This window comes from Gavia stellata, chromosome 5 (genome assembly GCF_030936135.1).
Source record: "Gavia stellata isolate bGavSte3 chromosome 5, bGavSte3.hap2, whole genome shotgun sequence".
In the NCBI taxonomy this organism is placed as follows: Eukaryota; Metazoa; Chordata; class Aves; order Gaviiformes; family Gaviidae; genus Gavia; species Gavia stellata.
This window is the reverse complement of record NC_082598.1, coordinates 30,371,221-30,392,477: the sequence shown is the minus strand read 5'-3', so window position 1 is coordinate 30,392,477 and position 21,257 is coordinate 30,371,221. Positions and strand designations below refer to the sequence as shown.

General features: G+C 41.1%; 1 protein-coding gene across 1 annotated transcript in view; it reads left to right on the top strand.

Annotated features, from left to right (window-relative positions):
- SCFD2 (sec1 family domain containing 2) overlaps positions 1-21,257 on the top strand; it is a 202,016-nt gene that overhangs the window by 74,812 nt on the left and 105,947 nt on the right. The window contains exon 5 of the mRNA XM_059817814.1: positions 12,107-12,356. Coding sequence (XP_059673797.1) covers positions 12,107-12,356 — 250 coding nt within the window. The remainder of the gene's footprint in view (positions 1-12,106; positions 12,357-21,257) is intronic.

Below are 21,257 nucleotides of genomic sequence, written 5' to 3'. Positions count from 1 at the left end.
TATGGAGGTGAGTGTCGGTCTCCGGAGTCTCAGTCTGGTGCCTGAGCACTGGGCCATGCCTCCTTTCTCTCCTACCAAAAAGCACGATGGGGAACTAGAAAAATACGTTGATACCTCAGTGTCTAGTAGCTACAACTGAAGTTAGGGTTTGTTTGTTTTTTAACATTGCACAAGCAACTTTTTTTTGTCTGTTACTGAAGTCTGAATTGCAGGCATTGTAACTCAGCACATTTTGGTATTCTCCTAGAATAATTTTAAAAGAATAGTTAATATAAAAGTAGCTTAGGACACGTCTGGGCTTATCTTTAAGGCTGGGGGGTTTTTTCCTACTTAAAATGGCATGAAATATATATTTCCCCAGATCTTCAGAGTGAAACTTGAACATAAGAAATCCTTTCTGCATGAAGCAACTAGGAAATATATATGAAAGTAACTGAAAACTTCTGAAGTCCTTAAATGTTTGGAATGACGTGCATGATTTAAGTGTTTTTAGATATTGGGACCAGATGTCCTGTGCTCCACTCAGCTCCCTTTCCACAAATGTGATATCATGAGGGGTAGTTATGCTGACTCAGCTATTTGGCTGAGTGGGAGGGAAATCCCAGGGGGACAGAAAACCGGGATTGTTTTTCTAGTTGTAGCTTGTGCTGCACAAACGGATGGGGAGGAGGTGTGGCAGAAGCAATCTCTGGCAGCCAGGATGCCCTCACATGGCCCCTGCAGCTCATGGTGGGAGAGCAGCCCGACATCTCCATCCACAGCAAGGAACCAGCTGCGAAACCACTGCCAGTGCCACCCAACACAGCCCGGTCCCATGGTGGACAATGGGAGTGCTGAAAGGATCCGAAAGAGGAGAGGACTTGCTGCGTGCTCGTCGTGGGAAGGGCATGTGGTTCAAGGGGCATGGAGCATCATGACTGACAAGCAGGTGTTGGGTATACTTTTTAATAACTGGTGTCCTAAAAGGTCATATACCCGTGCACAGACATGCCCAACTTGGGATGTGCAGTCTGTTCGCCACTGTCTGTGAATACCAGCGTTGAGGATTCCTGCTCGGTTAAGTAGCTGAAGGAACAGCTTGTCAGCAGTCGAATTAAACTTTGCTTGAAGAGACAACTGTTAGCTTCTAGAGCAGGAAAAGATTTCCAGGATGGGATGAGAAGATTAAAAGAAGAATGGGATTTCAGAAGTTTTTCTCCGTAGCATTATCACAGTGGAACAGTAATTGCTCTTTTGCTTATGCCTGTATTTCACTTGATATTTTATATTTGATGTGTGATCAGTAGTTACTGTGGCTGCAGTTCTTGCACATTTATAGGGAAAAAACATACATCCTTCACTTTGAAGTGTCACTGTTGTTTCTGCCATCCACTGCTCTCCAAAAGATGATAACCTGGTTAGTTTTTAATGGCAGTGGAAAACTGGACAGGAAAATTAAGGTTTTAACCTGATATATTTCATAGGATGAAGTGAGGTACAGTTGTACACTTAAGCTTGTTTTATTCTTCCCAACCTGAAAAAGGGAAGGAAAATGTTCTTCCTTGTGCGAATCATGCCACAGTGAGCACCCTCCAGCAAAGGTGTCCTGTCAATGAAAGATTCCTTCCACACACAAAAATGGATGAGGGGCTCATAAGTTACAAACGTATTCATGCATGTGACATCTGCCTTTAATCACCATGAAAGCCTGAATCCTGTTTAAAGCATGGCGAGCCTTGTACAAGGGCTAGAAATGTCAGTACTCTATTGTGATAACATTTACTGTACTTATTTAAGAGCCGTGGTGCTCTGCAGAGGACTGATAGTCTGCCTTTGCATGTCTTTGTGTTGCCGTTCTGTCTCCTTCCTGTGGTTCCAGCCGGGACTGTGGGCAGAGCAGTGGGATCTTCTCCTGTGCAAACCTCCCATGACCATATATTCTTGCTTTGTGGTTTATGTCATATATTATGTCTTTGTCTGTCTGCATACAGAGGTATAAAATATTTTAAAGACAATGTTAAATATTTCAAAGTTAGCTACTGTTTAAATTTGTATCTGTAAAATGCAGTAACGTGATCCAGCATCTAGTCTCATATGGCCATCTCATGCAAGGTGACATTTTAAATGGCTTTCAAGTTTCTTGATTCATAGGAATTTCAATTCCTAGTATTTTGGTAAATTCCAACAGTTTTTGTCAGGTATGTTTATCTTAGTGATAGGTTTTCACCAAGTTTCCTAGGTTTTTTTTTAAGAAAAGGGACAGAAGAAAAGGGATGGGGAGAGAGCATGCTGCTTTGCTCAGATATACATCCATTTCCATTGAAACTGTCAACAAAAAGTTGGATCCCAGGGATACTGTGAAAGGGGGTATGTTTTAGCCAAATAGTACCCTTATTTAGCGTATGTTATGTAATAGTATAATCTCTAAGCATCGCTAAAAGTTTTCAGGTGTATGTTTAGTCATAACTTGGTTGGAAACACGATTTGTATGATGCTTCAGCGCATACTGGCATTGATGCTTGTGGCAACGTATGACAGATATCCTGATTGTCTGTTATTATCAGACTTCTAGGGGCAGAAGTTGACTGGATTTGTTTAAAAAAGTTTGATGGTGAGGTGACACACTTACACACAAAAAAGCCAACCGCAATAAGAAAACAGATTTCTTTCAAATGGACCCAAACAGTCATGTAGGCTCCAAAATCCTTTTGTTTTTCACTCATTAGGAATAGACTTGTTTTCCCATTTTGCTCTTGTCCCAGGCCATCTAATTTCTTAATTTCTGATACCAGTGGCCACCATGGACTGACCCATCACCAAAAGTCTGGAGGTTTCCCTGCAACTCTGAGGAGTTTCTGGGACATCTGACGTTAGACTGGCGTAGGAGTGAGGGATGATACAAAGGGCTGAGAGAGAAGAGGTGCCTCAGAAGGCAAGGATGTGGAGGAAAAGGCACAAGATGGGGTTATTTTGACTGTCAAACAGTCTCCTTTTATAACTTGCTGCTATATGCCAGCCCTCACAGCATGTCCAGTATTTCAGTATGTATTACCTTTATCCTTTCTGCTATTTCTAAATTATTTTTCCCTCGCAGTTCACAATTCTTTTCACTGCAGTTAAGCGCTGTGCCAAAGGGTTTATTCACCAGGTGCAATTTATGCATAGTGTTTTATTGTGTGAGACCACTGAGTTTGTGCTTTTTGCTTGTCTTCTGTCCTTTCACCCTCCAAAGTCTTTTCTGAAATATGCACGCCACTGAGAGGATCTCCACTAACTTGAAAACTCATAGTTTCAACTTCCCTTGTTTGTCCTGTGCCTTTCTTGACTAGATTCAAGAGCTGTCTCATACTCCGAAATTTTCTTCTGCCTGAAGAGACGTACATAAACTGTTATTCTTCCTTTTGGGAAGCCGACTGTCTCTCATTGTGAAGAAATTTACTCTTTTAGTTGTTTTGTAACTCTCTCCAACATTATTTCTAGTTTTCCACAGCTTCATAGAAATGTGGAGACTGGAACAGGGCACAATATATTGGAATTAATCCTGACAGTGCCACATACTGTAATAAACCTGCTCCCCTACTTTTTTCCCCCCTACTGTATTTTGTAGTTATATTGGTCCTTTTGCTGTGGCTTTGAGGTAAATATGTCCATTCTGGATGTAGCTGAGCTAGATTGCTTTTTCTAACCATATTTAAAAGCAGCTGCCTACAGAAGATTAAGAGAAGAGGACAAGGTTATGTGATACTCTCCCAGCTCTGACCATTTTGAGTTCTGGAACAGATGTGGTTTCTGTGTATTTACAGAAATTTGACAGAAATTTTTCCCGCCGTGAGTTTTCCCATCATCTTTGTGAACCCAACTAAGAATTTAGCAGCACAACAGCCTTTGGCAAGGAGTTCCACGTCTGAGCAAATTGCATGAAGAACTACCTGCACTTAATTTGCTTTTTAAACTGGCTCTTACCAGCTTTGTTTATTGCCCCTTACTTCTTGCGTTGGGACAGAGATTGAGCAATCAGTCCATCCCTACCTGCCTTCTCTAGTCCACTCATGATTTTGTAGACCTTTTTTCCCCTGTTGGGCATCTGTTTTTCAAACCTGAAGGGTTATAGCTAGTGATCTAAGGAGGGATTCGGGTCCTTTTCTTTGTCCAGAGCATGTCTCAAATCTTTTTCCAGCAACCATCTCCTGGGATAGAATCCCCTCCTTCTGCAGTCATGGTCTGCACTATTGAATGAATGATTTGGTTGTACTATATTTTGCTTGATTTATACCCCTTTTATTTGTTTTCTGTCCCTGTGGATTCTTATACTTTGCTTTGTAGTGACTGAATGCTTTCCCATTGTTCTCCTCAAAACCAATGTGAGTTTTAACCTCCTCAGATACTATGTTATCCCCGTGCTCTTTTCTCAGTATTGAACCCCCACCACCTTCTGGCAGTTTTCCCAATATTCCAAGGCTTATAAAAACGAACAACCAACCTCAAAAAACCACACACAAGATCTTTCTCTGAAACATGTTTTATCTTGACTGTGCCCATACTGCTTTTTCATTCTTCTGACACTGTTTTTGCTGTGCTGATTCATGTTTTTACTGAGCATGTCTGTAGAATCCATCACAGCTAAAAGCTTTTGACTGAGTAGGTTGGAAGTACTCCCTTTTTAACTTGCTGATGAGTGAGTCTCTTATGTCAGACATGTGGTGATTTAAGTAAAATTGTCCTTATCCTTGCAGAGCTTTGTCTAATAAAATCCAGACTTATTAAATATCCTTTTTTCAGTATCCTGTTGCTGCTGAGCCCCCATGAACCCATTAAAATATCTTAACACAGCTGTACACTTAGATGGTTTCCAAAGAGAGAGGGAAAAACTGGGCTGCATGATGCAATGATATGTAGCCAGACAGCATAACTCACTCGGATGAGGTGATTTCTTTACTGTGGAAGAGTAGGTATCAGTGAGTTTATTAGAAGCTTTTGTGATGGCATTTAAATTTTCTCAGAATGTATGTATAAGTCTTGCAGTTCTAAAATAGTAACTGAATCTGCCTTTTGTTAACACAAGAAACAAAAATAAGAGTTTGCAAGATGATTGAAAATGGGGAAATTGCTGTCAAATAACTGTGGTGCTCAGTAAAGACAGGAGGAAGATGGTAAGAGGAAATCTTAATTATGCTGTTCAAAATATAATTTCTTTTTATGTCCTAAGGAAGTTAGGTTAAAGAAAAATACTGGAATATACTTCTTCGGCTATGGGATGTAGGTGGAATCCAATTGCTTAGGTCATGATCATGGGCTAGGGAGTTATTGGCTGAAAGAACTGTCCTGGGCTTTGCTTTTGTTTTGTTTTTTCAAATGATAGGGCTTGAACAGCTTGTTTTAAATATTTTTTGTTGTTATCACATAATAGCCGTTAAGTGTCGATGGTTTGTTTTTGGAATTATGCAAGACACATGTTAAAAAAAAGTAATCTCTGACCAGAAAAGCTTACAAATGTCATGCTTTCTAGAAGCTTTATGTTGTAAGTTAATTTTTCTTGCCTTGGACTTGTGTTTTGCAGTAAGTGCTAACATCGTGGATAGATATTCAGCAGGTATAAATTGGCAAAGGACTGTTGATGTTTGTAGTGTTGAGTGATAGACACCAATTAAGAATCTGGCCATATGACAGTGTATTGAAGAAGTCATCCAAAGAGCAGGTGATTGTTTATGTAATTTTCTTTTATATCTTTTGGCAACCTTAAACTCTAGTTCATGTAGGCTTCAAGCCAGTGCTGTTGCATAAGGAAGCAGTCCAATCCTTGGCCTTCATGGCTAATGTAAGTGTTTCTGTGGCCAAGCAGTAAACCCGAGCAGGGAACCAGTCTGGGTAAAATGATTTTTTTTAACACACAGTCACAGAAACACTTCAGCAGGCGCAGAAGAGGCTGCTGTGGTCGGCAGAAGGCAAGAATGAAGGCCAATTGGGAGAGCATGCACATAGGACAAATATGAATCTGTGTCTCTGACAGCATGAACCAGGTTAAAAATAGGTTTTAAAAAGCTTACTCATGTTCTTTTATTTGCTTTTTATTTGTTTACAGTAGAATTTTAAGACTATCTACAAGGGCTGCCTGGAAATTGTCTCTGCAGTTTTGAGAATACAGTTCCTGGGGCAATGGTCAGAGTGGGTGATAAATGCAGAAAAGGGGATATTTCATTAAAGACAGAGGAGTCATTAAGAGTAATGACAGAGGAGAGAGGTCCTAGATGCTTTTACCGTTTCCTGTGTCTCTCACTACCAGTTTAGTTCTCATCTTTCTCTGCTGTTTTCTTTATACGCGTATTCTTGGTGTATTTCTGTATCATCTATCGAGTGAACAGACAGATGCTGCCATTAAAGAGAGGAAGATGCAAGTCTTTTGGTATTGACAAGGGCAAGTCATAAACCTGATTTGGTCCCCAACAAACAAGAATGTGATCTTTTTCCTTATCTTTAACGACACGCTTTTTTTACTGTAAGCGGCCATTTACTGCCAGCATCTCACACCTCCACTCTCAAGCTGGGTGAGTTCGCTGGATGCTTTCTCCTAAGGCTTCTCCCCCGGCAAGGCGAGGAGGGGTTTGTCAACCCTCCCCAGCTGGAAACTTAAGTTTGAGACTAAAAGTTTTCTGGCATCCAAACTCACTTCCTGCAAAAGGAAGTGTACAGACGATGGACTTCAGTTATCAAAATGATTTCATCCTCTTCTTAAATAGTCTGCCTGAATAATTGGATGCTATATATTTTGATGCTGACAGATCGAGGGGTTTCCTAATGGTGAGAGTGTAGTACCATTTTTTGTATTCTGTTTTGGGTTGGTTGTTCTTCAGTCATACCCCACAAATATTTAAAGAGGAGACAAAGAGAAGATACATTTTTATCAAAACCTACCTAAGTCAGGAATTATAATTATTTCTAGAGCTTCATATGGAAAAACATATTTTACATGGTAAGATCATACTTATTTATTGTGTCAGATCACTAGTCACCCATAGGCCGTTTTACAAAAACAAAATACATGAAATGATTGTTTTGCTGGGAGTAGGGAGTGCAGACATCTTCTCCCCCATATGGAGATTACGTGCAATCAACCCCAAATCTCAGATCACCAAACAGTGTAAAACAGCGAGTAACAGAACTGCAGCATTTGATTTATGGGCAGCTGAGCACTGCAGGTAGCTAAGACTCCTCCTTAGCTTGGCAGCGTCTCTCATTTTTGGTAAGATGATTACTGTAGCAGAGATCTGTTGCTGTCGAAGGATCTGAGCTGGTTTTGCATACCCATGAGGTCCTCCCTTGGTGCCATTGTCACTTTTAGCAGCTTGGATATTCTGCCTTCATCTGGATAGCGGGGAAGCTTGTGGCAAAATCATGAAACACGAAATGTCAAACTCGGGTAAAACAAGACAAATCAGATAGAGCAACATTGGAAAGCTGCTTATCCCACAACTCAAGAACCTTCTTTTCCCACCTAGGTTATCAATAAAAGGAGCTTCTATTAAATAGGATGGTCCAGGAGCACAGGGCAGCAAATGACCCAAGGGCTTGTGAGTTTCCACTGATCCTTCTGCTGGTTTTACCTGCAGCTGGGTTTTGGGGTTGTTTTTTAGTTCTGTTTTTCCCCAATAAAATTCCTCACTGTTGTAAAGCTGTGTGGTTCCCATTCCAAAAAGTTCTGTTAACTTATGCGACCTCTGAAGGAATTAAACGTGTTTTGCTTCCTAAATGGAAAGCCTCTAGAATATTTACATAGTGAAGTAGTCACTTAAGATTTATCTCCTCCTTCCTCCTGGATTTTAAAAGAAAATAAATTCCACTTGCTTGAAGTTGATTTTTGCTTTAATATTTTTAATGATGTGTTGAGGACAGTGGGCTGGAAGCGCAGGGATTAGAGTACTCGGTTCTCTCCTCAATTTTGTCAGGGACACGTGTTAATTCAAGTAAACTCTGACCCTCCTCTTCTCTTCCTCTCCAGCACACTGTTTTCTATTGTGTAAAAGATGTCTAATGATACATACGGCTTTAGATTCTTACAGGTTTATTTAATACTGAAAATAATGCCTTTCACAGAAATGCAAAACATTTTTTCTTGGGTTTATTACACTTCCTTTTAATTCCTGTAGATCCCTTAAATCACATTTTAAATGTCACTTTTGAAGCACAATATCATGTTCAGTGTTTAAAAACTGAAAAAATGATTTTTGTACTTTCTTCACTATCCTCCCATCTGCCAAAACTCAGGCCTTTTGCAAAAATCAGCAAATTGACGTCAGTTCATTTACCCTTGGGGGCAGTAAATTATTACACAGCTTAAGTTACAAAAATAAATAACTAAGGAGGGTGGAGGAAAGAGATGGAAAACAACAAAAGTCTATCACAAACTCTCCCTGGATTCTGAAGAATATATGATTATAGCATTAAAATGTCCAAACAACGCAACTGAGCAGAAGGTGTTAGAGCTTGGGCCCTAGCTGGCTCGGCATTAAGTAGCGTTAATGTTTTTATACAGCCTTCAGAAAGCTCAGAATTGACCTGTTTCTATTATTTTTATTGGCTCCCTTGATGATAGACAAATGGGGCTAACCTGAGGCCAACATAACCAGCAGGAAATTTGGGTCATGGGTAGTTACATTTCTAAAACTTGTGTTTTAGGGTTGTTCAATCAGGGTAATTGATTGATTGTTAGGCGGTACAGGGAGGCCCTAAATCATCGGAAGTGGCCAGATAATGACAATCTGCCAGTGGATTTTGTCTGAGGCAAATTTCCCAGCTCCCTGCGGAGCTGTGCTCTGCAGTGAGGCTGCGAGTCCCTTTTTTTTTTTCATGCACGCTCCAGTCCAACTGGCCTGTTTGGACAACGTAGCCTCTGAAACTTGGCAGTTGCATTTGAAGTCCTCTGTAGTGCCATTCCCAAGAGATAAGGGGAAAACATTCCAGAGAAGTTCATACCCCAGAAAGACCCTACATGCGTTCTGAAGCTAACGGTTTATTATAGGTCTTTAATTTTTTTTTTTCCTCTTTCATTTTTACTTTGAAGATAAGAGGTGGCAATTGTTGCTTTAAGTTGTTGAGTTTTAGCCCGCCCTTCAGTAAATCATCCTGAAAGTTTTGACCCTTTTTTTATCATGTATGTTTGAAAGTTTGCCAGAGGTGCTGTACACATGTACTTTCAGGAGCTACTATCCTCAAACAGGAGCTGTTGACCCTATTCTTTTATACGACCACGTGCATCCTCAGTGCTCCATGCATTTGGTTAATTTGTGCATGCAAAATAGAGCTTTTTCAAGAACTCATCTTTGGTTTTGTAGGAGCATGCTATGAGATATTTAGAGATGGGTTGAAGTAGAGAGTTTGTGTGTTGGGAGGGGAGGGGTGAATAGATGATGTGCCAGTAGATGATAGATGATGTTCAGTAGTATGTGGCATAGGGCTTTCCTCTCCTTAAAAGTGAATTCAGATTAATATAGACTGAAGTTTGACATCTGTTCCAGAATAACTCCACATGTAGGTTAATCTTCAGTTCTTTAGGAATGATTAGGCTTTTGCTCATTGCAGGTGGCTTCTTCCTGGTAGCTCCATACCTCTGAATTCCTTGAAGTTTTCTTTTTCCATTTTAGGATCTGGATGATCTGATATTTATTGTACTGGCATACAGATGAGAATTTGTTTGTGTCACTTTTGAAGAAGAGAGCAGATAATACTGAACTGAGGCAGGGCTCTGTTGAAATTTGGGAATCAACTGCCTGTTTTGAGGGTGGCCCGGCTGCCAGCATATGCCAGACTGGCGCCAAACACCATAGACTTGCTTCCCAAGCGGAGCAGTGCCCGGACTTGCTGTGCATGTGATTTAACGCTCCCTGCCCAAACACACACAGGGTGCCAGCCAGATTTCTAAATGTTCCTTTTTGGTTCCCAAATGCTTTTGACCACTGTAGCTTTGTAATTTACTGCTTCAAGTCCACAGTGTGCACTTACTGTTAGGTTTAGCATGTGGGTAGTTAGAAAATACTTCTCTAAGGTATGTATTCAAATAGCAACATAACATGTGACCACATTAAAGTCCCTTGAAAGATGAGTCCATGGCAAAACTGGTATGTCAGGAGCAGGGTGGGCCCCAAAGTCTGCAGAAGTGTTGTTTCCTATAGCACAGGCTGGAAAAAAGTTTCTTGAGAGCTTGATTAATTCATGCTTGCTTTATGATTGTGATCTGTCATGGATAGGTGTAGGTATAAAAATTACAGTTCATGAGATGCTTGTTAGTGTTTCTGAGATTGTCAAAGAACAAGTAAAACAAAATACAACTGAAACCAGGACCCCCTGAAGTGTTGTATGGAGTACACCAGGAGATGTAACTTGAGTTTCCATGTTCCTAAAGTTAGACTTTGAAATCCCTTCAAAAAAAGGGGAAAAAAACTGCTTGGTTGTCAGAAGAGCTCAGAACTAAATTAATGCAGTTAAAAGCAGTGATAAACCTAATTGTATGATTTTGTTATTGTATAAACCTGGGTCTCCTTCTGGTTTGTTTGCTTTGTATTTTATTTCCTTATTGTGAATCTATTTAAAGTTATTGACTGTGATGCCTATTTACCATGACTAGTCTGTTTTAAGTTACTGTAGTAACAACCAAGAATAAATGTTTGCAGACTTGACTCATTGGTTTATAGGAGATTCAGTGTTTTGCTGTGCACTATGAACTGACCCACAGGTTTTCACAGGGAGCTGTTTGGTGATCACAAGGCAAGGGGCAGGGTACTGAGGGTGGCATTGCAGGAAACCTCTTGGATCCGACTGATCACCACTGTCAAGTGGGGAAGGCCTTGCTTCTTTCCTCCCACACCTCCCTCCCTGTGCAGGAGCAGCGTGCTCCTCCTCCTTGCCTTGCACTGGCCTTCTTTTCACCTGATCCCACTGCTGAGCAGCAAACTAACCCACAGCAGAAAAGTGGTGTGTGGAGATTCCACGTGCAGGCGTGTGTGCGCAGCGAGGGTGGCAGTTTGCCGCTATGATTAGTCACTCTGCTGTCCTGAGTGGCAGAGACACGCATGGTGAATCTAAACCCCAGCCCCGGTGTTAACGTGATGTGGATGTCAGCACGGCACTTCAGGGGATTCATGTCTGAAGTCTCCTTTTTACAGCCACACGAAGGTCGTGTGGACACCTCTCCCACAGAGGTGAGAAGACGCAAGTGCGGTTTCAACTACTGAGGACCTAGGACATCCCAGCATACTCTCAGTTTTCCCCTCCTTTTCTCTGCCAGCCTTCCTCGCCTCATATACACATTATGATCATTTTTCAGCCCTGCGGTCATGTAGTTTTCCCCCTTCCACGTGGCCTTTGCCTTACTCACCTCGCAGCATGGATGTGCTGTGGGAATGAGCCTGTCCTGCCTAGCAAAGAAGGCTTTTTCGGTGTGGAAGACCCCTGTTACATGGCTTGAGAAGCTGGCGAGTGTGCTGTGAAGGAGGCTGAGGGAAAAGAGGGTCAGGCACATGCCAGGCAGGTGATTGCTGCCCTGTCCTTGCTCCTGTTATACAGCTTCTCTAGGAAACCACGCCGGTCACTTAAACCACACACTTCACAGGTGGTTCCCTCTGTTTCTAATTTTCTGGGTTTCTGACCTGAAAGCATAGGGTCAGGTTTGCAGATGTGCTGAGAGCTCGCAATAGCAATTGAAGTCAATGGGAGCTGGGCTTTGAACTCCCTGTTCAAGTACAAAATCAGGCCCAAGGAGGAGGACCAGAATTTAGAGGAAGTAGTTGACCTTGTGTTTTGTATCATTTTTACCATACTGCAAAGACTGATGCTCCCATCCTCTCACCGTATTGGTACATGGAGAAGATCTAATCATCAGGCTTTTCAAGTTCTAAGAGGCTGCAATCACCAGTGCCTAGGAAAAAACCTGTAGGAAGCTAATAAATTTGCTAGCTGAGCAGCAAATAAGTCACAGGATGATGTGCTGACAAATGAAAATACAAATATTGAACAATGTTTCATTAAATAAGTACTGCTATTATGAGAAATAATAACTTGCAGATGCAGGCAGGAGTACGTGTGATGTTGGATAAGCATTATGGGGTCAATCTGACATGATCTTCCTTCTGTTTTTCAGACTATTGGTGACTCAGAAATGCCCAGTGTTTTGAAGCAGTTATTGCCAATGATCAAGTCTTACAATGAGAGGATGAAAGATGATTATACCTGCGAGGACTTCCTTGTTTTGCTCGTATACATGTATTCTGTGGTTGGAGAAATCAAAAGTGGAAAAGAGCTGGACACAGCTGAAGAAGAGGTAAAAAAGGCCCTAGTCAAGGCCATTTGTGATGAGCCAGAGCCATCTCCTGTGTTGCAGAAAATAACAGGTAAGATTCTGCTTGTGTGGTGAGAAATTGGATGGCTGTGAATGCAGGAACTGGGAGAAACATATAAAAGCAGCTTGACTCCTTTGTGGTGCTGAGGGTACGTGAGTAAGCACAAGGATTTCCTGTAGATTTGTTCCATCTCCCATGTTCGTATATGCCAAATGCTGACAGGCTGTCCTTGAATAGTGCTGAGTCTGATGAAAGCTCTACAAGTTGTTGTTAAAGGTTGGCTAAATTTGTGTGTTTTCATAAGGTAATCTTTTCCACAATTTCTTTCATTGATCAGTGTAAAGTTGACCCTGGGAAGTCAAAATTAATCCTGGAAACATGTTCAGTGAACCGCAGTTGCTTTGTGAATGCGAGGAGCTGGCCTGTCTGGCATAAAAGAAGAAATGTATCTAAAATCAACATTGAGCTTTTTGCTGAAACGACATGAACATGTTGTTGGTCTGTGATTCTGTGATTAGCCTTTAAAAGTAGCATGCTAAGCCTTTTTTTAGGTGAGCACTCATAGAGTAGAAAAGCCCTAACCTCTTGCTGCCAGTGTCACATTTTAGAAAAAAATAATTGGTAAAAAACATTCATTAAAGTGAATGAACTATTGCTTGAGTATCTGAATGGCGTATCTGAATGGCATATCTGAATGGCAGGTGGGATCTTGCTTCCTGCTGTCACTTTTCTCAATATTTAGTAATAGAGAGCAGGTCGTTGACCAGGTCACCTTTGAGGTAGGGAGCATATGAACATAGATCAAGATGTTGTGAGGAGCTTACAATTGAAAGCCTTTGCCGAGAATGGGCCTAAGTGGGGAGTCTCAAGGGCAGTGGAGTAATTCTGCTGTTGGTTATTCTGGTATTATTCTCTGTGGATGCTTCTGCTTCAAAATACTGGTGTGGACTGACTGGTCTGCTGTTGCTTTGAGTCTAAAATAGTTTAATGGTTAAAAGACTCTTACTGTAGAAATGGGCATGTTTAGTCATATTTGCACTGTGCTTATTTTAATACTCCTGGGCATGGTGCCCGCAGTGTTCCAGGCTTCTTGTAGACTTTTGCTCTCCTGTTTTTCAGTATGTACTGCACATCTTGTCGACTATATGGTGCTTCCCTCGTGACTTCAGTGGTGTCTTCTACTGGATACAGTGCATTCATTTCTAAACATCAATTTTCATATTTTGCCTTTTCTCCTATGATCAACAGTGTTTTGGATCAGAGTTTTATGAGTTCCCCTTTGTTGTGCCTAACATATGTATGGGAAGATTTGAAGTCTCTAAAACTTCAGTCAAGTGCCAAAGAGAAGCTGCATTCCTGTGTATGTAGATGCTCCCCTTGTTGCTCTCTATGCTCTCAGGTTATGGAGTTGCAAGCACAGATGGAGATCAAAATAGACACTGTACTTGTCTTACGTTCCATAACTCATCAATAATTCCATAGTTTTTACAAATAGACTTGTATGCTTGATTTCCAGTGTGCATGTTTCCTGAGTAAAAGTGAGTATCTGCATGTTTGCTCTCAACTTCTGGGCAGATGAACAGGGAAATGAATGTTTCAGTACAAAGATTCTTCCGTTTATGAAATAAACTTACTTCTGTCTTTATACATAGTGGGCCGACTATTAGAAGCATGGTGGGTATCTGAAGTATGGCATTCATCTCCTTAGGCATAAGTATTCACTCTGTTATGTGGGGCACCTGACTATGAAAAAGAGAAAGCCTTGACACTGTGCAAGCGCTGTTCAGCAACAGCCAAAGCATTTGTTATCAACACAAGTTTAGCCACAAATCAAAAACACAGCACCGTAGAAGTTGCTCTGAAGAAAGTTAACTCCATCCCAGCCAGACCCAGTACAGGTAGTTTTAGACCAAGCATATCATTATTATGTTATGAAGTTAGTTGCATAAGACAAAACCAGAGCCCTTGCATCCTTCTATTTCTGTATCTGTGTGTTTAGCACAACCATATTTGTGCTTTCTGCACAAGTGTGTGATAGTATTTCCCCTTGCTTGCATACTTTTTTAGTTCATCAGCGTTCTTTGTTTTCACATCTCACTTAGAATGACAGTTCTTCTGACTAATTCATGAAAGAGGAAAAAAAAAATTAAAACTTATTGTCATGACCAAAAGTAAGCACTGTCTTGGGAGGAAAGTATAAAATGGAATTTCTAGGAATGCCCCTTAGGTAGTTTTCAAGCCTTTATTCATGCAACAGATTGCTTTCTCAGCATTAGTGGAATTCGCTGAATTTGTAATTTGCTGTATTTGCAGTACAGTTGAATTGGGAAGACTGAGAAAACATGAGCAGCCTTAGACTGACTCTTCCTTGACCTGTATTTTGCCAGGCCTGTGTTCTACATCCTTCTTCCCTCTGAATCTTGGCTACCTTGCTCACTGCTTGAGAGGCAAAGCTAGTCAAAACAGTACAAGCACCCACCTTTCTTTCAGAGGCGCAGCAGGAGGACTTTCTTCGTAGCAGGGCTCAAAGTCGGGAAATAGATGGCAGTGCCAGTTTCCCCTTTTGGTACAATAGCGGATATAATGCTGAGACATATTCTGCTTCCAGCGGAACATGCTATGAACTATAGACCAGCTATTCCTTTTAGCAGGTATGGGTTGGCCTGTTTTTACGAGGTCAGCCCAGCTCTCCAAGTTAGCAATAGCCACGGGTCTGGACAGGTTGTGGTCCACTCCTACACTCTTCTGCCCTCATTTTACTCCAAGTCAGAAACAAGAGCAAACCTTTTCTGCTTTTAAACAGCCACAAAAGTTAATTAGACTAAAACCAATTTCAGTAATTCTTGGAATCTCTCATTCCCGATCAGAACAAAGCAAAATGTTCATGGTCTTTTATTTTGAGTTTTCCATCAAGGTAAATGTCAGGAGAGAAAAGTAAGCCAGTTACTGGGTAGATTCAACACACTGCCTGCTGGCTCACTCCTCACCTTCAGGTTCCCATGTGGGATCCAAGTTCCTGAATATTCAATATCCATTGTGCAGTAAATCTGCTCTTACTAAGGAGCTTAACTTGCAGAGCTGCAGGTTTAAGTTTCAAACTCCGCTAGCGATGCGTGATTGGACAGTTTTGGTTATAGCAACAGGTAGCAAAATTCATAGTTGCCTTTAAAAAGGCATGCAGAAGTAATATTATGTAGGCTGCAAAGCCAAGCACTTCAAAGTTGAGAAATGCCAGTAACTCAGTTTCCCATGCAACCATCATTTGAATCCTGTGTGCACGTAGCACAGTCTTCAATTTCGTGATTGTATAGTGTATTTTCTATAAGCCATGGCTGCATTCAGTGTACAGGCTGAACACCACAGAAAATCAGAAAAATATAGCTTCAGTTATTCTTATACATGATGAATAAGTACTAATAAAGTAAGTGAGACTCTCTGTATGATATTCAGCAAGTAACTTTCTCTGGGTCTCAGTTTGTAGTTCATGAAGTGAAATGGCACGCTGAGCTTTGTGTGACTTATTTTGGAACTTGAAGAAGAAAAACATTACGTTTTCAGGTATTAGTGGTTACGTTTCTTTGAGCAGAGAGGACTTTGTGCTCTGCTTCCCGATACACCTGGTGCCTGATGTTTTGGTTTTAGATTGGACCCAGCACCATACTAAGGCTGTTTGGTTGATTTAAGCTGAAATTAAAAGCCATATCTCAGCTGTGGCTCTGAACTGCTGCCTAAGCCTTTTGCTTTCCTCTTCTCTGCAAAGCATGGAGGATGTGCAGTCTTGACAGTTACACATTTTTGTTGGTTTTATTTGTTATTCCCATGGAGTCACTTGAGAAATACAATGCAAAACCCTTGTAAAACTTTAGAAAACTTGACTTTTGAGGTCAAGTCATCAGTCGAAGTAATAGCTGGGTTTATACAAGGTATCTTTTCTTCCTAGTAAACTTGTTAAATGTAAACTTACATATGCTTGCCTGAGTCTATGCCTATAGGAGATCTCCAGTGATGTGACTATCTCGCAGAACTAGTGCAAACGTCCCCCCAAAAATGCCACTCATCAGTGCACAGGGGGTATTTATGCTGTGTCTGGTTTTTGGTGTTACCTAGTGAAACTGGATTAGTATTTGTGGTAGTGGAAAAGAAAGCCATTCTTGGAGATGTTTGTCTATCCGTCCAGTTGGCCACACTGGATTTCCCTGAGGTAGCCTAGATGATTACAGCCCTCTGCAGAATATGTTAAGATGCAGTACTTGTGTAAGCTTATATTGTGAAAGAAGCGTAAGCACTCACAGTTTCCTGGCTGTTGAGTGTTAGACTTCTCAACCTTATTGTTGCCTGAACATATGTTTTCCAAAATATTTGTACAATAACATTCTGCATTTATGTAACACCTTGTTTCACGGAAGCACTGAAAATATTCTGGAACTGTTAATTAAAATTAAAATGCAACACGTTAATCACCCAATGAGATTTAAGAAATACGATAACAATTTTTTGCATGCATAATAATATAAAAGTATATTAGTGGTGTTGTGTTTGATGGAACTGTTAAATAATACGTGTTGTGGTAGACTATCTTAATGCCTTGGGTAATAAAACTGAATGTAACAGTTCCAAGATTTCTCCTGGGTGTAATTTACCGCAGACATATGTTCTTCATCACTGTTTCCAGCAGAATGTTACAGATTGGAGGGGAAACAGAATAGACCAAAACATAATGGAAAATGATGCTTTTCAACAGAATGCTGGGTTTTGAGGCATTTGGGGGGGATGTCTTTTTGGCAGCTGTTTAAAAAAAAAAAGAAAGCTGTAAAATATGGTATTTATTTTATCATCTTATCTGTTCATCTAGTTTTGTAAACGTCCACGTAGAGCTGTGTACAGCTACAAACGTAGGCAAAAGTAATGCTAATAGAGCCGCAAAGCAATTAAAAATCTATTTTTTCAGCTGCGCCGTTCTCTCTTTTTCATCTGCAAGTCTCTGTGGGAGCTTTGTAGAGCAGATCTGCCTTTCGTGGTGTGCTCTGGAGGCCGGCCGGGCTGCGGGCAGCCAGCCTCACCTCCCACGTGCAGTAACTCTCAGCTGGTAGGGCTGTAGGTATCAGTTGCACCCTCTCGAGCATAGGTGTAGCAGGAACCCTCTTGTGCCAGGAACTGCTGTTTATCAGCCTCTAAAACCTGAAATTTTTAATCATAAAGTGGATTTCTAGACTTTTTCCTTGCTTTTTGTGAATTCTGTGTGTTGAAGTGTAGGCATTGCCGTATTGGGTTAGACACACGGTGTCTTGGCTGCTTCTGCTTCTGATTGTCCTCAGCACACGATTCTTGTGGGAGTTGTTGCACATTAATGAGGTTACACGTTAATGAAGGTATCATTACCTTACTGCTAGTGTGACCTAAGTATCATGAATTTTAAAATCAATCCCAGTTTTGCAATAAGCATTTACATTCCTAGACAGGGACAGCCAGTTCCCTCAGAGGACGGATACACTCGCTTTTATTTGGCTGTGGTCTTGGCTTTACTGCTGGTTTGGAACAATGATTTCCCAAACCTGGTTATATTCTGGGTAGGTAGGTATGGAATTAGGTCCTTGACTGAGGTTATAATGTAGCCCCTTTAGATTTGATTGAATGTACCACCCTCCTCGTGTAGGAGAGGGCTTCCCCAGCTTCACAGTGGAGGTGTAGCTCAGGTATCTGCTAGTGATTTCTTTCCGCCCCACCACATTCATGCAGATCAGGAAAATATTGTGAAACTTCCATTGTTTAAAACCATAAAATCCAAGAGTAAATTCTGAGTGATTTTAGATTTTCCATGCTTTTATCAAGAGTATTTTCTATAAAGTTAATAAAGTTTCCACTAGTTCAGTGGGAGGCTAGCCCTATCCCTCCCTTGTATAATAGCTTATTTCCAAGTAATCCCTGAGTTTCACAACAGAACTGATGAAAAAAAAGAAGTGATGACTTGAAGGAAACATTTGCACTTCTAAAATTCTGTTTTGCTGTTTATTGAGAGTTTAATCCTTACTACAAAGAAACTTTTTTCACATGTTCTTAAAATTGAAACACATTACTAATGGCAACATGTGGACAAATTAGAGAAGGGATAGTCTGGTACTTCTGTGTAGTGTAGGTATTTGTGCCGAGACCTATAACTGGCTATATTTATCCAAAATAAAATAAAGCTGCAACCAAATTGTTTCTTGCTATCAGTTAGGGAAATAATAGAAAAATCAAAATTAAATATGGTCCCTTCTGAGTTTTCAAAGATGACATAATTCAAGGAATTCAAAGTTTTGTTCTTTATTTTGAATATTTAGAGAAGTCTTAACAAGCTGTGCTGTCTTCAAGGCCTCCTCAAGAGCTTCCATTTTGCCTGTTCATGCTTCAGGAGCTCTGCATTTGCATTGTCTGCAGAAAAAAGAAGAGCAATGTGTTAATAATGCTGGGTCCTGCTGGGGCAGTCCTGGAGGTCTGGGTACAGGCCTCGGATTTAAGAATTGCTCCTTGATTCCAGGCCTGTGTGGGAGCCTGGCTGCCAATAGGTTTAGTAGATAGGGATCAGCTCCCCCACCAGAGCGAAGGTTTATAAACTAAACTGTTTATGTTAAAAGTTCATAGAGTGGATTACAGGGGGTGGAGGAATACCTCAACACATCAAATAGCTAAACATTTTGAATGTCCAGACAGGCTGCTCTCTGCAATAATGATTAGCTTCTTCTAGTCCCTGATGCTAAAGGGTCATTTTCATGCCTAATGTTAGCAGGACAGCTTTGCACTCCGGTTTGAATTGGGAAGAAGACCTCTTCCCACCAGGTTAAGCTGTTGTATGAGCATGATTAGAGGCTGTGCTGTTTGGGGAATGTGCTCTGTCCTGTAGCCTGCAAGTCATAACTGTTGTTATGTAATGAAGAGCTAAATCTGCTGTGATTTAGAGAGGAGCTGTAAATGCTGGTGTGGTGTGGCTGTGCAAACTTCAGGGCTGCTGCCATCACCGTGGATGCATTACCAGGAAGAAAAACTTTCTCATAGGATGGCTTCACTCAAATGATAAAAAAGAAAACCATCTCAGATTATGGCAAAATTTCTTTCTCTTTCTCCCATGCTCCCTGTGAATCCCTGAGGACTGAGGAGATGGTCCTTGCCCTGCAGAGCCCTCCCGGGCTGGCGTGCAGATAAGGCGCAGTTGGAATGAGTTTTCCTTTTTGCATTGGATGACAAAATGTAGTCTCTGTTGATAGAGCTAAATAGCTTCATCCTGCCACAGTGCAGATGCCATTACTGCAGCCAGATGAAACCCAGACCGTTTTCTCTCCGGTTCTGAAATGGGGGTTTGATGCACAGGAGATGGGGTTTTTTCCTGTTGCCCCAGCTGATTTTATGGACACCTAAAATACCCCTCTCTCTGACTGGCAGAGGGTGTGTGTAAGATGACCTCCTGGTATCCATCTTATTTTCTTGACGCATTTTGGACGTGATCCAGTGGAAAGTATTTGTGGTCCAGCAGTCCCAGAGGATGGTGGATCTGACATTCACCCTGCCAGGAGCATCGGGAAGACATGAGCAAAGCTGCTGCCTGGCTGGGCAAGAGGGGCTGCGTAGGGAGCTCCTGCGGTTTAATTAACCCTGAGATGCTGCCACTGCTGCAACACTTCAGTCCTTTGGTTCATGGTAGGTAACAGAGCTATTGGGAAAAAAGATCACTTCACACGTCCCAAGATATTAATCTGATTTACACAACAGTCACAAGAGGATTGTTGTGACCTCTGCAAAAATGAGGAGAAATGGGTATGCACCGAAGCAATGGCGTGCTGTGCTTTTGCCACTGACTCTGCAGTCACAGAGTATGTCTCCTAATTTTTGTCAGCTCTGCTTAGGACCCTTGATCTCCTCAGTACCTCTTCACCGTTACCTTTCTAAAGGCTTCTTCTCATTTCTGTTCAAAATCCATGGTTGGCAAATGGGAGACGAGCGAGCCACATCAGCGATCACCGACTTCAGGCTTTGCATTACTCCCTGGGTGGATTCCTGGGCTATTTGTCAGCCAGGAAACATAGAGGGTTCTAGTGAACTGCTTGGGAGACAAATTGTTTGTACTAGCATTCTGGATTAATATATATCTAAATTTGCATGTGTATATTTTTTGCACGTCTTAAAAAAATCAAGCGTATCTTAAAAACGGGTATTAAGCTGTGGTACTAAAGGTGAGAAAATCAGGCCACTTTGTAGATATGCAGGGGTATTTTGTTTGGATTTCATGATCTACATGAAAATGTATGGTAGAAGACAATCCCAGTGGAAGCCCAGTGATGTTGGGATTTTTTTAAAATTTTTTTTTAAACTTTCATGCGTTGTCTGTTTATTTTGTCTTCAGCACCTGGTCTCATTTGGCTCCAAACTGGATAGTAATTTTCATTGAACTGTTTATAACATGAAGTCTTTTTTTTTTTTTCTTTTTTAACATGAGACATATGCCTGCAGCTCTGCAGGCCACTGTCTCATTGCCAACTTAGCAGGACAGCCAACTGCAACAGGAAACTGATATGGTGCAATTTTCATTAATGATTTGTATTCCTCTTCAGCATGCAAATTCAGTAGCATTTAGAAGATGCTCCTAATATCAAATATCTCTTTGCTTTAAGCATAAAATGAAAACAGAAGCTGCTCTAGAATTAGGCAGCTTCTTAAAAGGTACTTGTATATGTACGTGGCAAGGCTAAATCCTTTTTTTCTTCTTTCCATTCAAGTCACTTCCTTGCAAAACCTTAAAGTTTTGGCATATTGTAAAATTATGAGTAAATTCTTGCTGTTTTGCAGAGCACGCCCAGACTGGCAAACCAAAAATGGTGAAGTATTAAATTAAATTAAGAGAAAAAAAAAAAAGGACTTGTTAGTAGTCACCACCCATATGACAGAAATCTACTGAGATTTTGGGATTTTGTTTTCTTTTGC